The sequence below is a fragment of the Cheilinus undulatus genome, linkage group 2 (genome assembly GCF_018320785.1).
Source record: "Cheilinus undulatus linkage group 2, ASM1832078v1, whole genome shotgun sequence".
In the NCBI taxonomy this organism is placed as follows: Eukaryota; Metazoa; Chordata; class Actinopteri; order Labriformes; family Labridae; genus Cheilinus; species Cheilinus undulatus.
The window spans coordinates 7,804,946-7,821,469 of record NC_054866.1 but is presented as its reverse complement, the minus strand read 5'-3'; the positions used below and the strand labels follow the sequence as shown (position 1 = coordinate 7,821,469).

The 16,524-nt window shown below is 37.8% G+C and overlaps 2 protein-coding genes across 8 annotated transcripts in view; one reads left to right on the top strand and one right to left on the bottom strand.

Moving 5' to 3' along the window:
* Positions 1 to 16,524, top strand: part of st3gal4 (ST3 beta-galactoside alpha-2,3-sialyltransferase 4) — a 96,550-nt gene that overhangs the window by 44,243 nt on the left and 35,783 nt on the right. For all 4 annotated transcript variants that reach the window (XM_041801421.1, XM_041801429.1, XM_041801402.1 and 1 more), the window contains exons 4-7: positions 9,519 to 9,600; positions 9,905 to 9,994; positions 14,867 to 14,964; positions 15,168 to 15,231. In XM_041801421.1, the coding sequence (XP_041657355.1) occupies positions 9,519 to 9,600; positions 9,905 to 9,994; positions 14,867 to 14,964; positions 15,168 to 15,231 (334 nt within the window). The remainder of the gene's footprint in view (positions 1 to 9,518; positions 9,601 to 9,904; positions 9,995 to 14,866; positions 14,965 to 15,167; positions 15,232 to 16,524) is intronic.
* Positions 1 to 16,524, bottom strand: part of tbrg1 (transforming growth factor beta regulator 1) — a 150,747-nt gene that overhangs the window by 106,353 nt on the left and 27,870 nt on the right. For 2 of the 4 annotated variants that reach the window (XM_041801388.1, XM_041801354.1), the window contains exon 2: positions 10,268 to 10,313. The exons of 1 other annotated variant lie outside the window; for it this stretch is intronic. The gene's annotated coding sequence lies outside the window, so the exon portion shown is untranslated. Of the gene's footprint in view, positions 1 to 10,267; positions 10,314 to 16,524 lie in introns of those variants that run through there. One more of the 4 variants, XM_041801380.1, reaches the window with a different exon arrangement.

The following is a 16,524-nucleotide window of genomic DNA, read 5'->3' as shown; positions in this document are numbered from 1 at the left end:
ATACCTGAAGTTTTACTGTACCTTACATCCTAGGGATGCACAATAATTAATTTTGCCAATATCAGATATGCCCATATTTATAAATTAAATTTAGCTTATATCTATATAGATACAGATATTTAAATGTAGTTTATACCTGAAACATCAGTCCTTAAAATACAGACAGTTTGATTTTTGAGGGTGAACAAACCAACAAATTCCAGTCCCTGAAGCATGCTGTAAAGCAGTTGTTCTCAACTTTTTTGGCAACAGGACCCACAACCATCTCCTTGAGAGAAATCATGACCCAAATTTATACAAATTTCTGACCACTCCAATTTATTTGATGTAAAATCATACAGTTTGGACCCCAAATGGAATCAAACATAATTAAATAAGACTAACAACAACAACAAAAAAGGTCAACAGCACGTTTTACATACAGTTGCAAGAAAAAGTATGTGAACCCTTTGGGATTTCTTGGATTTCTGCATTAATTGGTCATAAAATGTGTTCTGATCTTCATGTAAGTCACAATAATAGACAAACACAGTCTGCTTAAACTAATACCACACAAAAAATGATATGTTTTCATGTTTTTTATTGAACTAAACATGTAAACATTCACAGTGCAGGGTGGAAAAAATATGTGAACCCCCAGGCTAATGACTTCTCTAAGAGCCAAGAGCTATTTGGAGCCAGGAGTCAGCCAACCTGGAGTCCTATCAATGTGATGAGATTGGATGTGTTGGTTAAAGCTGCCCTGCCCTATAAAAAACACACACCAGTTTTGAGTTTGCTGTTCTCAAGAAGCATTGCCTGATGTTAACCATGCCTTGCACAAAAGAGCTCTCAGAATACCTACGATCAAGAATTGTTGACTTGCATGAAGCTGGAAAGGGTTACAAAAGTATCTCTAAAAGTCTTGATGTTCATGTGTCCACGGTAAGACAGACTGTCTACAAATGGAGAAGGTTCAGCAATGTTGCTACTCTCCCTAGGCATGGTCGTCCTGTAAAGATGACTGCAAGAGCACAGTGCAGAATGCTCAATGAGGTGAAGAAGAATCCTAGAGTGTCAGCTAAAGACTTGTAGAAATCTCTGGCACATGCTAACATTTGTGTTGACAAATCTACAATAAGTAAAACGTTAAACAAGGATGGAGTTCATGGGAGGACACCACGGAGGAAGCCACTGCTGTCCAAAAAAATCCATTGCTGCACGTTTGAAGTTTGCAAAAGAGCACCTGGATGTTCCACAGCACTACTGGAAAAATATTCTGTGGACAGATGAAACCAAAACTGAGTTGTTTGGAAGAAACACACAACACAATGTGTGGAGAAAAAACGGCACAGCACACCAACATCAAAACCTCATCCTAAGTGTGAAATATGGTGGAGGGGCCATCATGGTTTGGGGCTGCATTGCTGCCTCAGGGCCTGGATGGATTGCTGTCATTGACGGAAAAATGAATTCCCGAGTTTTTTAAGACATTTTGCAGGAAAACTTAAGACCATCTGTCCGCCAACTGAAGCTCAACAGAGGACGGGTGGTGCAACAGGACAACGACCCAAAGCATAGAAGTAAATCAACAACAGAATGGCTTCAACAGAAGAAAATACTCCTTCTGGAGTGGCCCAGTCAGAGTCCTGACCTCAACTCGATTGAGATGCTGTGGCATGACTTCAAGAGAGTGATTCACACCAGACATCCCAATAATATTGCTGAACTGAAACAGTTTTGTAAAGAGGAATGGTCCAAAATTCCTCCTGACCGTTGTGCAGGTCTGATCTGCAACTACAGGAAACGTCTGGTTGAGGTTATTGCTGCCAAAGGAGGGTCAACCAGTTATTAAATCCAAAGGTTCACATACTTTTTCCACTCTGCACTGTGAATGTTAACATGTTTTGTTCAATAAAAACATGAAAACATATAATTTTTTGTGCAGTATTAGTTTAAGCAGACTGTGTTTGTCTATTGTTGTGACTTACAGTCATGGACGAAAGTACTGACACCCCTGGAATTTTTCCAGAAAATACACCATTTCTCCCAGAAATTGTTGCAGTTACAATTTTTTTTTGGTATACATGTGTTTATTTCCTTCAAGTGCATTGGAGCAACACAGAAAATCTGAAGAAAAAAGACAAAACACAAAATTGACATAATTTTACACAAAACTCAAAAAATGAGCCAGACAAAATTGTTGGCACCCTCAACTTAATATTTGGTTGCACACCTTTGGAAAGAACTAACTGAAACCAATCTTTTCCTATAACCATCAACAAGCTTCTTACACCTCTCAACTGGAATTTTGGACCACTCTTCTTTTGAAAACTTCAAATTTGCGTTGCATTCTTTTGTCAGTTGTTCTCCTCTGTCCATGTCCAGGGAGATTAGCCACAGTTCCATGGGTTATAAACTTCTTGATTATATTACACACAGTGGAAAAAGGAGTTTCAGGATCTCTGGAGATGGTCTTGTAACCTTGAGATTGTTCATATTTTTCCGCAGTTTTGTGTCCTAAGTCCTCAGACAATTCTCGGCTCTTCTTTCTCTTCTCCATGCTTGGTGTGACACACACAGGCACACAACACAAAGGTTGAGTCAACTTTTAGACGTTCTAACTGGCTTCAGGTGTGATTTCTAGATTGCCAGCACCTGTTACTGCCACAGGTGAGTTTAAATGAGCATCACATGCTTGAAATAAAATGATTTACCCACAGTTTTAAAAGGGTGCCAATAATTTTGTCTGGCAAATTTTTTGAGTTTTGTGTAAAATTGTGTCAATTTTGTCTTTTTTCTTCGGATTTTTTGTGTTGTTCCAATGCACATAAAGGCAATAAACATATGGATACCAAAAACATTTGTAATTGCAACAATTTCTGGGAGAAATGGTGCATTTTGAAATGGCTGCCAATACTTTGGTCCATGACTGTAGATGAAGATCAGAACACATTTTCTGACCAATTTATGCAGAAATTCAAGAAATCCCAAAGGGTTCACATACTTTTTCTTGCAACTGTACATCTTATTTTATCATTTTTTTAAGACACCATGAAAATTTGGTAATTTATCAAGAAATAAACAGAAATCTTGAGAAAAACACTGAAATTCCCTTATACAGTGCTTAACAAATTTATTAGACCACCTGTTATATTTGTCTCAGAGACCATCCAGCATCATTAAGTGCTTTAATGCGGACTCTTTCATTTTCAGTGAGCTCTCCACATTTTACCATTTTGAACAGGAATGAGGAATTTCAAACTGAATTCCCCCAAATTTGAGCCGGCTCACTGGGCTTCTCTGAGAAGTCAGAAATGAATAAAGCATAACATTCAACCACTAAAACTCATTTTTCTTTTCAGGAATGCAAGTAAATAGCTATAATTTGACATATTAATCAAGAAATATTAATGTGCTTTACTATTTTTCTCAGTTTTTTTGTAAATCAGTAAATGTAAAAATTCATTGATGACAATAATAATTCTATTTTAGCATTAAAAATATCATTTCAGTTAAAGAGCTTCTACATATTGGTGTATTAACCATTGCAGAAACATAAAAAATGATTTTGGTAATTACCAATGCTGTTAATTTAGGGCAGCTGTGACATAAACCTTACTTTGGTTAGGGTTAGGGTGGTCTAATAAATTTGTTGAGCGCTGTACATGTATGATTTTACTGTATGTCCTCTTTGGGCTTCTGTACACAGATTTTTTTGCCAATTTTGTTTTCCTGGCACACATTTGCAACACTCTTAAATGAGCTTCGCAAACCACTTTTGGGTCCTGACCCACCAGTTGAGAACCACTGCTTTAAGGTGTAAGGAATAGGGGTGTAAAGGTACGAGTATTCGTACCATACCGATCCGTACAGGCCTCTCGGTACAGTGCAGACGTGCAACAATCGAACTGGAAAAAAACAGGAGTACAGCCCACTCTGTCCAGGCAACCACAGCAAACGATACCAATAGCCTCAATATTCCCAGATAAAAGTCTGAGAACACTTTGTTTCCTGATGAAATACAACAGTAGACAAACACAATGATGTGACAGAGGTAGTTTGGACTTTATTCAGTGGGCGCATCACCGACAGCATGTCAGTCAGATCAATTAAAGCATTTGAAACGGCACACCACAGACATGAACGTAACTGTGACTGGGAGAGATAAACAGAGCAAACTCAGATTTACAGCCTCTTCCTGGCAGTTTTTGAGAGATGATGACAATTTTGGCCAAACTGCCTAAACTTTTTTGAAAATGCAGAATTCAAACACCTGTTTAAGTTAACAGAGACAGAATAAAGAGTAATCTTATCTGTCTTTCAACAAAAAATACGCACTAGCCCTTTATGAACTTCCAATGACTTGGCATTTCTCTTCTCACTCTGGTGCTCTGGTTTTGTGAATCACATTAATCCTGAATGCGGAGCCTTCGAATGTCAGCCTCAGGAGAGGGGAGGAGGGGACTGACTCCATCATGTCTGCAGTGTCCTCAGACTCCAGGCAGACTCTAACCTCTTCATCTTCTCATGGGATAAAGAAAAATAAAAGCTTCCAAACACTACTAAACTGTAGTCAGTCCCATCAGTTAAAACAGCAATCTCAATGCTGAAGTCCGTGTAGAAATTGACTTTGATTATCCCACTTAACGAGCTAGTTAATGGTTATATTATGATGTGTTCAAGGTACGCTGGGAAATTTGACAATAAGAGGAAAGGGTATCAATGTGTAAATATATAAATACAAATAACCTAGAATTTGCACAATGTATTTGATAATTTTTATAAATTGACCCTTTTGATAGGAGGCTGCAGCATTATTCTTCATCAAAATGTAATTAATTATTATTTAATATACATTATTTTCTTTATTTATTTATTTTGTGTTGCATTTTGAACTACCATACCAAAAGCATATCAAACCATGCCTTAAAAACCAAGCTGAAATTTTTGGGTACCGTTACGGTCCTCGTAGGCAATGATGATAAATAAATTAAAAAGACTACAGCTGATTGAGGTCTGTTGGTGTAGGACAGGGGCTTTTAAAGCCTCCTCCATGAGAAGATAATTGCATTGCAAACATGTAAGTTTTTTTACTGATTTAAACTTCAGCAGGACAACAACAATGGTAAGCAAGGTTGCAGAGGCCTGTTTCAGTCAAGTGGTAGCTCTAGGCTCACAGGATTATCAGAGCTGAGTGCTAGGAGTAGCCTTTTTTTATTCCGACACAGTTTATAGTAACGACAGTTTTCAGGGTGTAGAACGACAACTCATGACAGCACACACCGAGCTTCACAGTGACAGCCAATCCTACAACCCTACAGTCACTTTTCAAAAAAATTACAAGTCTTTCTTCCTCTTGATGGCTCCTCCAATAAATTATCAAGGGAAATAATGCAGCCGTCTGGATGCTTTTTAAACTTTTGTCCCCTGATTTGAAAAAGAGGCCCTGGCCTTTGTACCACGGACAAAGACTTTACAGTGATTTGTTTTCAGCTCAAATCAACAGCGGCAGATGCTTTGAAAGTGGCTGTATATTTCCTAATGGCCATTGAGTATTTGAAATGCGGCTGTCACTGACTGTTGGTCTCGGCTACAGCAGATTTCTCGTCTCCTTTATAGAATACTTACACATTTTTTAAGTCCTGTCATTGCATCGAGGTTGCTAGACAACCAGCAGAACCTCCAGGAAGTCATTGTGCCATGGCAAGAAAAAGCTTCACACATCCTCTCATTCAGCGCTGCAGCTTGCTAAATTACATAGATATGTTAATTTTTTTTTAATGTCTGCCCTGACCAAAGCTAGCTTTTGTGAACATATATGAGAGTGCTATCATCTTAAGAGGCTTTTGGATAGGATGTAGTGTGGTCTACACTTGTGGATGTTGGGCGCAGACCAGGGGAGTAACACGCACATGTGCAAGCACAGGTTTCTGGGCGGCTGTAACGACGATCATGAAGTAGCTCTAGTTTTTCTACCTCCATTTAATCTACGGCTGCACATGTGTAAATACTTTTACAAGAACTGCTGTGGGCTCTGCCCCATCATGGGATTGTTTTTATTGCACATGCAAAGGTGAAAAATCGACAGCATGTCAGTGATGTAGAGTGTTAAACGTGCTGGTCCCAGAAAACGCATGGACAAATGTTGAAGACAGTGTAAAGAGGTTAATTCAATGTGGATGTAGTTTCACGCCTGGTTAAAAGAGGAACAACATTCAAACCGTACACTCTGATTCAGGGCTGGAATGACTGTTAGTGATGATTAGTCTAAACCAGTCATGTCCCCTTATACACACCTGAATAAAATCTTAAGACCGAGGGAAAAATGACAAGAATTTGCGTTTTGTGCTGGTGGATTGTTACCTAGGTTGTAAGTAGTGCTTCAAAATGCTAAAAGAAGAAACAGGAGACAGAGACAAAAAACCGAAGAGCAGACAATTAACCAAAAACTGGATTTAAACTCAAAGTGGTCATCAAATGATCAAAAGTTTCTTAAACGTAAGTATTTCATTTAAGAGACCCAGCTCCTTTTTTCATTTGTCTAGTACAGGGGTGTCAAACTCTAGGCCCGGGGGCCAAATCTGGCCTGTGGTACAGTTAATCCCGGCCCGCAAGATCATTTCATATTTTTAATATTATTTCTTTATTAATTTTCTTATCATAACTGGCCCACCTGTATGAGGTCTGCAGATTTCCTCCAGTATAAAAATGTAAACTTTACTTTGATGATTTTAAATTAGAGAAGAAAGATTTTGACATTTAAGATTCACAATTGTAAATTTTATCTCATATTTTGACCTTAAAAATTCATGATTTTAACATTTAGCTCATATTTTTAAGTTTAGAACTCATAATTTTGATTTGTTATTTGATATTTTTGACCTTTAAGAATCATGGTTTTAAATTATATATCATATTTTCACATCTAAATTTTATTATTTTGATTTAGAACTCATATTTTTATTATATGACTTTAAAAATTAATGTTTTGAATTGCATCTCATATTATGACTGCTAAAATTAATGATTTTAAATTATATCCCATGTTTTGAACCCTAAAACTCATTATTTTGACATAAATGTCATATTTTTACCTTTAAAATCTGTGATTTTGAATTATATCTCATATTTTGACCCTTACATTTCATGATTTTGAATTATACATCTTCTTTTGATGGATAAATTTCATGTTTTTTAATTATATCTCATATTTTGACCTCAACAATTCATGAATTTGAATTTTGTCTCATATTTTGATCTCTGAAACCCATAATTTTGACTTTTATCTCAGTTTGACCTATAAAATTCATTATTTAGAAATATATCTCATATTTTGACCCATAAACCCTAATAGTTTTTACTTTTATCCATATTTCTGCCTTTAAAACTCATACTTTGTACGTTTATCTCATATTTCAAATTTTAAGATTCATGATGTCAACTTTCTATCTCATATTTTGATTTTTGAAAAACCTTATTTTGACCTATCATATCATGTTTTTATCTTTTGAACCAATAAGTTGACTTTTTGTCAGGTTTTGAGTCTTACCTCATGTTTTATCATCACTGCCTTGTTTTTCTTTTTTCTTTTTTTCTTTCTTTTTTATTCTTTTTTTTTTTTATACCATAATTCATTACTGCTTAAAAAGGACTGACAGTTTATGGTTAAATGTTGATCCTGTTAGGCCCTCAGGTTAGACCTAAATTCAGATTCCAGCCTCTGCTGTGATTGAGTTTGACACCCCTGGTCTAGTATGGTTGCTTTTGCATAAAGCAGTGGTTCTGAAAGCACAGTATTGCTCACTTAATTGATTGACAGGAGAATCGATAGAATACTCAATTACAGAAATAATCGATTACTGCAGCACGACTCAACAGTATCACAGAACGCATGATTACAGGGCTTTAAACCTCTTACTATCCATCATCTTTCATCTCTTTTACTCAAGTTAAATTACTTGAATGTCTTTATTCTACTCATCCTTTTAATTCTGTGATTTTCAGTTGAACAGTTTAGGTATTCACAAACGTTTGTATAGATTAGTTCTCTGTTGTCAAAAAGAGAAAGAAGGTGGGGTATTTCCTGAGGACCTGTGTGGACAGCAGATAGCACCTGTCTGAAAGCTATTGATAATCATTTCAATTTCATTTTTCAGTACCCACCCAGTGGTACTGATTTTACACTGATTTTCAGGGGATACCCACCTGTTGGCTGTTTTCAAAACCATTTTGTGGTTATCTGGACTGCTTTCTGGTGCCTTTCGGGTCATATACACCTGGCACTAACATCCGTTATGGGCATGAGAACACCAAGCTATGTGTTTTCTCATGCTTACTGTGTTAAATTTAACCTACATTTACTTGTTCAGGTTCTGCATGCTACAGTGCCTATAAAGAGAATTCTCCTCGTTGGACGTTTTACCCTTTTAGTGATTTTCTAAATCAATCATCGTCAATATGATTTGGCCTTTTGACAAAAAAGATGTAAAAAAGGGCTTTGATTAAGCCACTAGCTAGCTGCTGAGAAGCATCCCTACAGCATGATGCTGCCACCACCTTACAGTGGGGATGGTGTGTTTGTGGTGAAGTGCAGAGTTTGGTGTCCACCAAAAAAAAAGTGCCTTGTCTGATGACCAAAAAATACCATTTTTGACTCATCAGACCTACTTGAAGGCTGCACGGTGGTGCAGCGGTTAGCGCTGTTTCATCACAGCATGAAGGTTCCTGGTACACTTCCAGGTCAGGGCCTTTCTGTGTGGAGTTTTCATGTTCTCTGCACATGTGGGTTCTTTCTGGGTAATCTGGCTTCTTCCCACCACCAAAGACATGCTTGTTAGGTGGTATAGAAAATGGATGGATGGATGGATGGATGGAGACCCACTTGACCCTGGAGTCTGATGTCAAGATTTAATCTGAGTTTTCTCTTTGGCTTTTTCTTTTTCCACTTTCCTAACTTTGCCAGTTTTCCCAGCTGCTAAAGCTTGCAACTCCTTCAGAGTACTCATGGGTGTCTTGATGGACTCTCTTACTTCGTAGAAATCTGTTTGACATTAAAGGGATTTTTTGTAGTTTTGTCTCAAGCTTGACATCTTTTATCTTGAGACCTTTTATTAAAGTCTGGCAAATGATAGGTTTTCATGAGACCTAATGCTTCTTTAATTTTGAGATGTGACACTTGACTCTGAGACCTGAGGATTAACATCAGTTACAGGTGTCTACACCACCAAACCAGTGAGGATAAGCACATCCCAGGACACCTCTGTATGTAGTTTGAGCAATCAGATATCACATTGTCGTCAGTATGCACTTAGGTATGTTAACACCCAGCATTAAGTATGGTTGCTTGGCATCCAATCACACAAAACAGATATGATGCAAGGTATAACTGGCCATTTTAATGCAATTTCTATGGTCTTAAATCAAAGACAACTTAAAATCCTCTAAAGGGTGTCTGTACTTTAAGTTAGGTTAAGTTTCACATGAAAATCTTTAACCTGTTTTTAATGATTTGTGTTTTTTGTCTTCTTTGTCTCCAGCATGGTGCCTTAGGCTTCTCCCAGTTCTCCTCTTCTTCATCTCCTTTATCACGTACTACTGCTCCTACGTCATACTTCAGAGGTAATTACACTCATTCCTACAACCGTCTATCTGTTTTTTTTCTGTCTGTTTGCTCTGGAACTCACTCCGGTACAGAATCGACCATTTCTGGTAAAAGTGAGCTCATGACGTCTGTGTAGTGCTGAGTCACTAAAAGTAAAGAAAGACAAGCTGCTTTCTGATCATCTGAGCCTCTGGTCAATCTAGCAGCTCACATTTGCCCATTCTTGTGCTCTCTGAATGTTCTGGGCCCAGTTATTGGCGCTGTGTTTTTATTGAATCAGCAGGAGTCTCATGCTGGTTGTGGTTATTGTCTGTCTTTCAGTTATGGAGGCACCAGCAAGTCTCTGAACAGTAGCAAGTCGCTGTGTGGCGGCTGGCTTACACAGAAGAAGTGGGAGAGCCTTAACTTTAAGTAAGTAATGGCATGTCTGCTTTTTTTAATGTAGGGAGTGGATGCCTTATTAGGGGAGAAAGATTTCCAACATTTTTATTTGAACATGAGGTGCCAGGCCCTTGTGAAATGGAAGAACTGCTCTTTACTAGTCATTAAAGAAAAAAATGTGTTTTAGTGAGAAATAACAGGACTTAATATAAAAATTATTTCCATTTAAATCATGATTACAGAAAGTTTCAGACACTGAAGTTTATTGTGTTGATGAAATACAGTGTATCCCGGTGAACTCACCGTTTAAGGTGGTAGTCATTAGCCTCTAGGTGTTTCATATATGGAGCTTGAAATGAATAAAAAGAAAACACATGTCACATATGCATTTATCACAGTAAATGAAAGTGCATGTACACAACATAAATGCAAAGACTCACAATAGAAAATATGTTGAAGCTGAGACATTTTACCACTCAATGCCAAAAGGTTGGAAAAGTAAGTGGTACTAATGAAAAGCAGCTGGAGGAGCATTTGGCAACTAATAAGGTTGATTGGCAACAGGTTAGTGACATGACTGGGTATAAAAGGAGCATTTAAGAGAGGCAGAGGTTCACCAATCTGCAAAAAAATAATACTCTAATTGTAAGAAAGTCTAGCTGCATGCCGTTCATCTGAGACACTGTATGTCTCAGAATGGAAATGCTGCAATTTGCCAGTACATCGAATTTCAAGTTTTTGATTTTTATTTAATTCAACTTATTCTGTTAACAGTTACACTCGTGAAATAACCACATTTCAAACATTAACGACTAAACAACTTTTAATTGATAAGAGAACAAAGTCAGTGGTGTTATCCAGGATTAAAGACCCTGTAAAGTCAAAATGAATCTGTATTTAGCTTTGTTGTATAATAGGTCACTGTTTTATGAGTCCCTAAATTAAATTTCAGTCAAATGAAACATTTCAAAGTTAATAAAATGAATCTTTAAAGTCATGAAAAATTAGGCTGTAAAATCTGTAAAATCCAGGGTGGTGTGGACGGGTCTGTTGAGCTGAAGCCACGCCCACTCAGGAAAAATATTTTTTCCTCTCAAATTTAAAAAAATGTTACAATCTAAATGTTGACTTTATGACCAGAGTGCATCTGCCTGGCTCTGTGCCAGAGAAGAGACCAAGTCCGGTTTCTGACTCAGATTTCTTTTATGATGCTTTAAATGATCCATAGTCAACTTTGGCTGATAGATTTGGCAAATTTACCTCACAATGAACAAAAACAGCATTTAACTGACTGTTGACTTTCAATAAAGGCAGTGACATCAGCTGACAACAGACTGGACTGAGATGAACTGCTCACTGATTTTATATTGTAGTGTTAGAGGGGTAGGGTCATTCCCCACTGTAGGCTTGTGACATCATGAGCCCACATATTGGCCCCGCCCACATGATACCAAGCCAGGAAAGAGGTGAAAAACTTTCTATTGGCCTAAATCCAGAATTCAGTCTCATGTAGATCTCAGTGTTTTCACATGTTTACAGCAGCCATATTCCAACATACAGTGCTTAACAGATTTATTAGACCACCTGTCATATTTGTCTCAGAGACCATCCAGCATCATGAAGTGCTTTAATGCGGACTCTTTCATTTTCAGTCAGCTCTCCACGTTTTACCATTTTGAACAGGAATGAGGGATTTCAAACTGAATTCACCTTTTTATACCCAAATTTGAGCTGGCTCACTGGGCTTCTCTGAGAAGTCAGAAATGAATCAAGCATAACATTCAACCACTAAAACTCATTTTTCTGTACTGGAATGCAAGTAAATAACTATAATTTGACATATTAATCAATAAATATTAATGTGCTTTACTATTTTTCAGTTTTGTTTTTTTTTAAATCAGTAAATTCGAAAATACATGGATAACAATAGTAATTCTATTTTAGCATTAAAAATATCATTTCATTTAAAGAGCTTCTACATATTGGTGTATTTACCATTGCAGAAACATAAAAACTGATTTTGGTAATTACCAATGCTGTTAATTTAGGGCAGCTGTGGCATAAACCTTACTTTGGTTAGGGTTAGGGTGGTCTTATAAATTTGTTAAGCACTGTATCTACTATGTTAAGACAAAAACTTTGGATTTCACTTTACAGGGTCTTTAAATTATGTATAGATCCGTTTTAGATGTAGTTACAGGAACGATTGACTTCCTGAGCTTTAGCTAAAGCTAACATAGGTATGCTGGCTACATAATTAACGTTGCTACATAAGTCAGTGTAGTTAAGTTATCTTTAGCAAAGTGAGCTTTAGCAAATGAAGCTAAAGGTTATTTGTCTACATAGATTACATAGATTTGTAGCTGCTTTGTGAGCTTAGCTTTAGCTATGTTAGCAACATTGGCTACATAGCTATGTTAGCTCCATTTTCTACGTAGCTTACACAGCTAACCGAGCTATGTTATTGCTTAAGTGTGTTTTCCTTGAGAATGAGCTTTTTTCCTGTTAGCAGGCTCTTTACTCTGCTTCATTAAACGTTTTGCAAATCCGGTTTATCAGGTCAGGTTTTTAACTTTTGAAGACCCTGTAAAAGGAAATCCAAAATTTGTGTCTTACCACAGCAGATATGTTGGAATAAGGTCGCTGTAAACATGTGAAAACACTGAGATCTGTAACAGAATTTTTTATTTAGACTGTTAGAACGTTTTTCATCTCTGACCTGGCTGGGTTTAATATGGGCGGAGTGGGGAATGACCCGCCCCTCTAACACGACAATATAAAATCACAGAGCAGTTCATCTCGGTCCAGTCTGTTGTTAGCTGGTGTCACTGCCTTTGTTGAAAGTCAACAGTCAGTTAAATGCTGTTTTTATGTTCATTGTGAGGTAAATTTGCCAAATCTATCAGCCACAGTGGCCTAAAAATCAAAATTTGAAAGTCTTTCTGAAAACCACAGACACTGTGTCTATGGACCAAAGTGGAGAGGGGGCCATCCGGCTTGTTATCATGGCTGAGTTGAAGAGCCTGCATCTCTGATGGTATGGGATTGCATTAGTTTCTATGGCTTGGGCAGCTTACACATCTAGAAAGGAACTATCAATGCTGAAAATATATAGAGTTTTTAGAGCAACTTCCAGACAGCTTCTCTTTTAGAGACGGGCTTGCATTTTTCAGCAAGACAACATTAAACCTATTGCATCCATCACAACAACATGGCTTCACTATAGAAGAGCCTGGGTGCTGAACTGGCCTGTCTGCAGTTCAGACCTTTCAGACTGTTGGGCCTTCGCACCCTGGTGCATGTCAGGTGTGTGGCAACCGTTAGCCACAACAGAGAGGCCGTGTAGATCCTCCTGGCCTGTCATTAAGTCACTTTGTATATGAGGTAGTACTGGCTGTCAACACTAGGAGGCAGTATGACAAAGCATGATGCTAATGCATAAAGTAATGAGGGCAGGACCAATGTTTATCTTGTAAAAATCAAACAAGATCAGACAATAAATGCAAAGCGATGATACTGGCTTCTTCCAGTAGGTGACGCAAAACCACGAACACAAACCTGTGGATGTGTAAAGAGGCAGAGCTCGATCATACATGGAAAATTTGAAGCGACAGTCCTCTACAGGCATTTCATTCAATCCCATTACAGAATATTTATAGCATCTTCAATTTATAACATGTTGCTGCTAGAAACATACACACATTCTTTAGGTATTTATTATAAACATATGCTCATTACACAGCACCTTCCTAATGATGGTAATTAAAGCAATACTGTGGCTATTTTTAAAAACCCTGGGATACCTTATTACCGTATTATGGCCCATTCCTAGCGGGAAACACTGCAGTGTTTGAGAGGGAGTTCATGTTGGCTAAGAAGTTGGCTTGATAAAGTTCCTTTAGCCAGACAAAAGCTTGTTTGTCCTGCTCAGGTTCTGCCTTGTTAAGTAATCACTGTTCCACCGCCCTGAGCCTCGTCTCATTTATTTTCCCTGCTCTATTATCAGTTTGTTCAGCTGTGTATTTACTCTTGCTCTTTTTGTGGCCTCTGTTCTGTTACAAAATAGAGACACAGTCTCCATATGTGGTTTGTCCCAATCCGCGCTCAGCTCAGCGGACCTTTCTCTACCCCCCCTTTGGCCTTTCAAACAGTCAAAGTTCAAGTTTGCTATGTTTAATCCCGTTAAAGAACACGAACTGCATTGTAACATAATGTTGCCGCTGGTTGTTCTTGGACTTTTGCGTCACTCATTACAGTCGCACAGAGGCCTACAGGCAGTCACTGTGACATTTCTCTAATTAGTCCCCTCCCCGGGGATTAATCCTGATCTCCTACGGACAGATAGCTGGCACACAAGGGTAATAAATGTCTGAGGGACTCACTGTCAAAGACAGTAGGTCATTAACAGCTGGAGTCTGCAGCCAGTGAACATGGAAAGACAACACTTTCACATAGAACAACCTGCTGTATATTTGTCTCCACAGGTTCTGTGAATGTTATTGTTGTCTTTTCCCTCCTCTCAGCACAGAAATGCCAACAGAGAGTTTTAATAAGGGAACATTTCTATTGAATGACATCATGTAAATGGAGGCTCGGCTTATAATAAGTCTGGTTTACCTGCTTAATAGATACCAGACCACTTAAGAAAGTGCAAATAAAACTTTTCCATATGCCGATATGAACACTGTACTGTTTGGCGGCACAGCTGCTATTGTCCATTGTGTGGTTTTATAGCGGTTAAAGCCAGAATATTTAAAGGGCTTTTTTTCATGCCTTACACTTCATTCATATCCCCCCTGCTCTCTCAGCCACAAATCCTCCTGTAATATTATTCATCTTTGCAGTGAAATTGTGTGCACTCCAGCATTGTTTTGTAATTCCTGCTCTAACATTTTTACGCAGCATTAGCAGGCAGACAAATCTCTTTCTGAAACTGGAGGATTTCTTCTGGCGGGAACATCTGTCTAAGCTGGCATTGCCTTATGGCATTAAGGGCAGTGGTATGTTGATTTTACATGATCCTCCATCATGTCAGCTCACTTATGTCTCAGTGTTACTGTTGTATGCTTTTTTGCATGTTCACACATCTGTACAGGTATATGTTACTGCTCAAATAAGGCTTAATATTCTCTGAATAGCACTTTTGTATCCCAAGGATTTTTTTTTTCATATCTTTAACTGCTCCTGTGTTTCCTCCCCTCAGAGCTGCTGCTGCTCAAAGTTCTTGCTGTTACAGCAAATTATCAGCTGCCAACCAACATAGAAAAGTAAGTGTGAGCATGCTGAAAGCCAAACTGGCACTTGTCAAAGCTAGAGTCTATCAGATCCAGGATGTAAAATATTAAACACTATGAATGTGTAATAAAACTAAAAACTCAACTGAACTGAGCTGTTGTTAAAGAAAGAAAGATTTAGCACTTTCTGTGTCGATTTGCTACTACCCATGTGACATCTAGCCCATCAGATGATGTTGTTGGGTCATTACATGAGACCATGGAGGGTGAAAACAGAGCCAGGGAAAGACAGAATTCAGAGTGGAGCCAAATTAATATTAATTTCAATAAATAAATCTGTACCAAACAGATGAGCGAACAAATGCAGTAACTCCAATAATTACCTAGGCTGATGACTCCTGACCTTACATCATTTTATCAAACCCTCATCCCAGCATCCATGAGAGCAGTGACCATCAGCAGGCAGCCCAGGGGGCCACATCAGGCCTGCCACAGCTTCCCATCTGGCCCCTGGAAGGTTTTTAAAACCAGAAAATGTGCAGTGGAAAAATATGTTGTAGTATTTAGAGTATGTTACTTTAAAAAACCTCTTTAGGCTTTAAAACACTGGCTTAAATGATCCAATTATAAAAATCTATCTGTATTTATTAGTGAATATAGTGCATGATAAACATGCACATTAGTCTGTTCTTCATTAACCGCTTAATACTGTTAACTCAAATAACAGCCAGAAAAATCTCATTTTTGTAATTGAAATATTTATTTAGCCTTCTACCCAAATCCAAAAAAAGAAAAATTGCCATAAAATTACACACACACACACACACACACACATATATATATATATATATATAATTGTATTTTATTTTTTTGTATCATATTTGATACATTTAGGACTTTATGGCAAACGATAAACAACTGTAGGGCTTTTTATCATTTATCTGCCTGTATTAAAAATATTTTTGAGTAATTTATTGTTCATTTAGATTAGATCGAGGCCCCATAAAAGTGTGCATCAAATATGACACAATTGGCATTAGGGGTTAAAGCTGCCTTTTCCACATCCATTCACCACAACAGTAGATCATTTTCCTGCCTATTTTTCCCACCAATCACAGCACAGAATTTTTTACATCAAAACCAGTGGTGGACTACATGCCACCCCCAAAAATATGTAGCCAAAATATTGCAATCGCCCCCTAGTGGCAGTTGCAGTTTATGCGATTAGAACTGATCTCACTGCCAAAGTCAAAAAAATATTTATACTTTTGAAGGAAAACAAAAGAATTGAGCCAAACTTAGTTAACTGGACTAAACTATTTATTT